The 2,343-nt window shown below is 54.6% G+C and overlaps 1 protein-coding gene across 1 annotated transcript; it reads left to right on the top strand.

The window, feature by feature from the left end:
• The first annotated feature begins 2 nt into the window (after positions 1-2).
• Actg1 (actin gamma 1) lies at positions 3-2,343 on the top strand. Its single transcript, XM_010618618.1, has 5 exons — positions 3-125; positions 205-444; positions 716-1,154; positions 1,231-1,412; positions 1,503-2,343. Exons 1-5 carry the CDS (start codon positions 3-5, stop codon positions 1,644-1,646), a joined length of 1,128 nt encoding a protein of 375 aa, XP_010616920.1. The 3' UTR covers positions 1,647-2,343.

The raw sequence follows: 2,343 nt of genomic DNA, 5'->3' as shown, positions 1-2,343 counted from the left end.
CAATGGAGGAAGAGATCGCCGCCCTCGTCATCGACAATGGCTCCGGTATGTGCAAAGCTGGCTTTGCTGGCGACGACGCCCCCCGGGCTGTGTTCCCCTCCATCGTCGGCCGCCCCCGACACCAGGTAAATCGCGCCCCCCAGGCTCCCGTTTCCGCCCGACCTCCAGGCGCGTCGGGCGGGAGTCTGATAATTGCCTCTGCAGGGCGTGATGGTCGGCATGGGCCAGAAGGACTCCTACGTGGGCGACGAGGCCCAGAGTAAGCGAGGTATCCTGACCCTGAAGTACCCCATCGAGCACGGCATCGTCACCAACTGGGATGACATGGAGAAGATCTGGCACCACACCTTCTACAACGAGCTGCGTGTGGCCCCCGAGGAGCACCCAGTGCTGCTGACGGAGGCCCCCCTGAACCCCAAGGCCAACAGAGAGAAGATGACTCAGGTAGTAGGGTGTGCCTGGCTGCTTTCCTGTTTCTCAAGTCATTTTCTGCTCTGCTCCATTTTCTGACATTCAAGTGTTTCTTTGATATTTCCAGGGTTCTGTTCCTCTACTGGCATTTCCTCCCTGAAGCCTCCAGGTTTCTAGTTTGCGTTTCTGCCTGTGTTCTGTTCTTTTCTCCACACATCACATTTGTGGCATGCAGCATGTAGCGTGTTGGGCACGGGTGGCTCAGAGTTCCTTCCACTGACTTTGAGACCTCATTGTTCTCCAGATTATGTTCGAGACCTTCAACACCCCGGCTATGTATGTGGCCATCCAGGCCGTGCTGTCCCTGTACGCCTCTGGCCGCACCACCGGCATCGTCATGGACTCTGGCGATGGGGTCACCCACACAGTGCCCATCTATGAGGGCTACGCCCTCCCCCACGCCATCCTTCGTCTGGACCTGGCTGGCCGGGACCTGACGGACTACCTCATGAAGATCCTGACGGAGCGTGGCTACAGTTTCACCACCACGGCTGAGCGCGAGATTGTGCGGGACATCAAGGAGAAGCTGTGCTACGTCGCCCTGGACTTTGAGCAGGAGATGGCCACGGCTGCGTCTTCCTCCTCTCTGGAGAAGAGCTATGAGCTGCCCGATGGCCAGGTGATCACCATCGGCAATGAGCGCTTCCGGTGTCCAGAGGCTCTCTTCCAGCCCTCTTTCCTCGGTAGGTGTCTAGAAGGGCCTCCCTTTGGAAGGGGTGCCCCTTGGGACCCGTCTGCTGAGAGCGCTTTGTCCCCTAGGTATGGAATCCTCTGGCATCCACGAGACCACCTTCAACTCCATCATGAAGTGTGACGTGGACATCCGCAAGGACCTGTATGCCAACACAGTGCTGTCTGGAGGCACCACCATGTACCCGGGCATCGCCGACAGGATGCAGAAGGAGATCACAGCCCTGGCACCCAGCACCATGAAGATCAAGGTGAGTGGCTGCCATCATGAGCAGGGCCCACCTGCAGGGGGTGCACTGCCACACCTGGGGTTCTTACGATGGTGCCCTTTTCCTCTGCAGATCATCGCGCCCCCTGAGCGCAAGTATTCTGTGTGGATTGGCGGCTCGATCCTGGCCTCACTGTCCACCTTCCAGCAGATGTGGATCAGCAAGCAGGAGTACGACGAGTCAGGCCCCTCCATTGTGCACCGCAAATGCTTCTAGATGGACTGAGCAGGTGCCAGGCACTTGCTGCATGAGCCGATTCCGAAGTATAATTTGCCCTGGCAAATGTACACACCTCATGCTAGCCTCACGAAACTGGAATAAGCCTTTGAAAGAAATTTGTCCTTGAAGCTTGTATCTGATGTCAGCACTGGATTGTAGAACTTGTTGCTGATTTTGACCTTGTATTCAAATTAACTGTTCTTTGGTCTATGTTTAATTAATACCCTGTGCATATCTTTGATTCATTCCTTTAGTCCAGGTGGCTCGGTCACTTGTGGCTGAGTTGGGCACAGCTGTGGAGGAAAAACCCTCGGCTCGGTGACCCAGGAGGCCGCGCACAGAGATCTGTGCAGGGTATTGAGTCAGAGCTGCCTGTTCCAGGATCTTGGGCTGGCAGGAGTTGGTGTACCAGTTGTCGCTTCTGTCCTCTTGCTGGTCTAACAGGGTGGGAAAGTCCGAGCCTTAGGACCCTGTTTCCATCATCATTTTCCCGCCTGAACGCAGTGGGTGGTTTACTTGCCTTGAGTTGGAAACAGTTTGCATTTACATCTGTAAATTTATTCATTGTTTTAATTTATGTAAGGTTTTTTGTACTCACCTCTTTAAGATGAAAAATTTTGGTTTTCTACTGTGAGAACATTAGGCCCCCAGCAACACGTCATTGTGTAAGGAAAAATAAAAGTGCTGCAGTACA

This window comes from Fukomys damarensis, unplaced genomic scaffold, assembly GCF_012274545.1.
Source record: "Fukomys damarensis isolate Sample0158 unplaced genomic scaffold, DMR_v1.0_HiC HiC_scaffold_23, whole genome shotgun sequence".
NCBI lineage: Eukaryota > Metazoa > Chordata > Mammalia > Rodentia > Bathyergidae > Fukomys > Fukomys damarensis.
The sequence above is the reverse complement of the archived record's forward strand: the minus strand, read 5'-3'. Positions and strand labels throughout refer to the sequence as shown.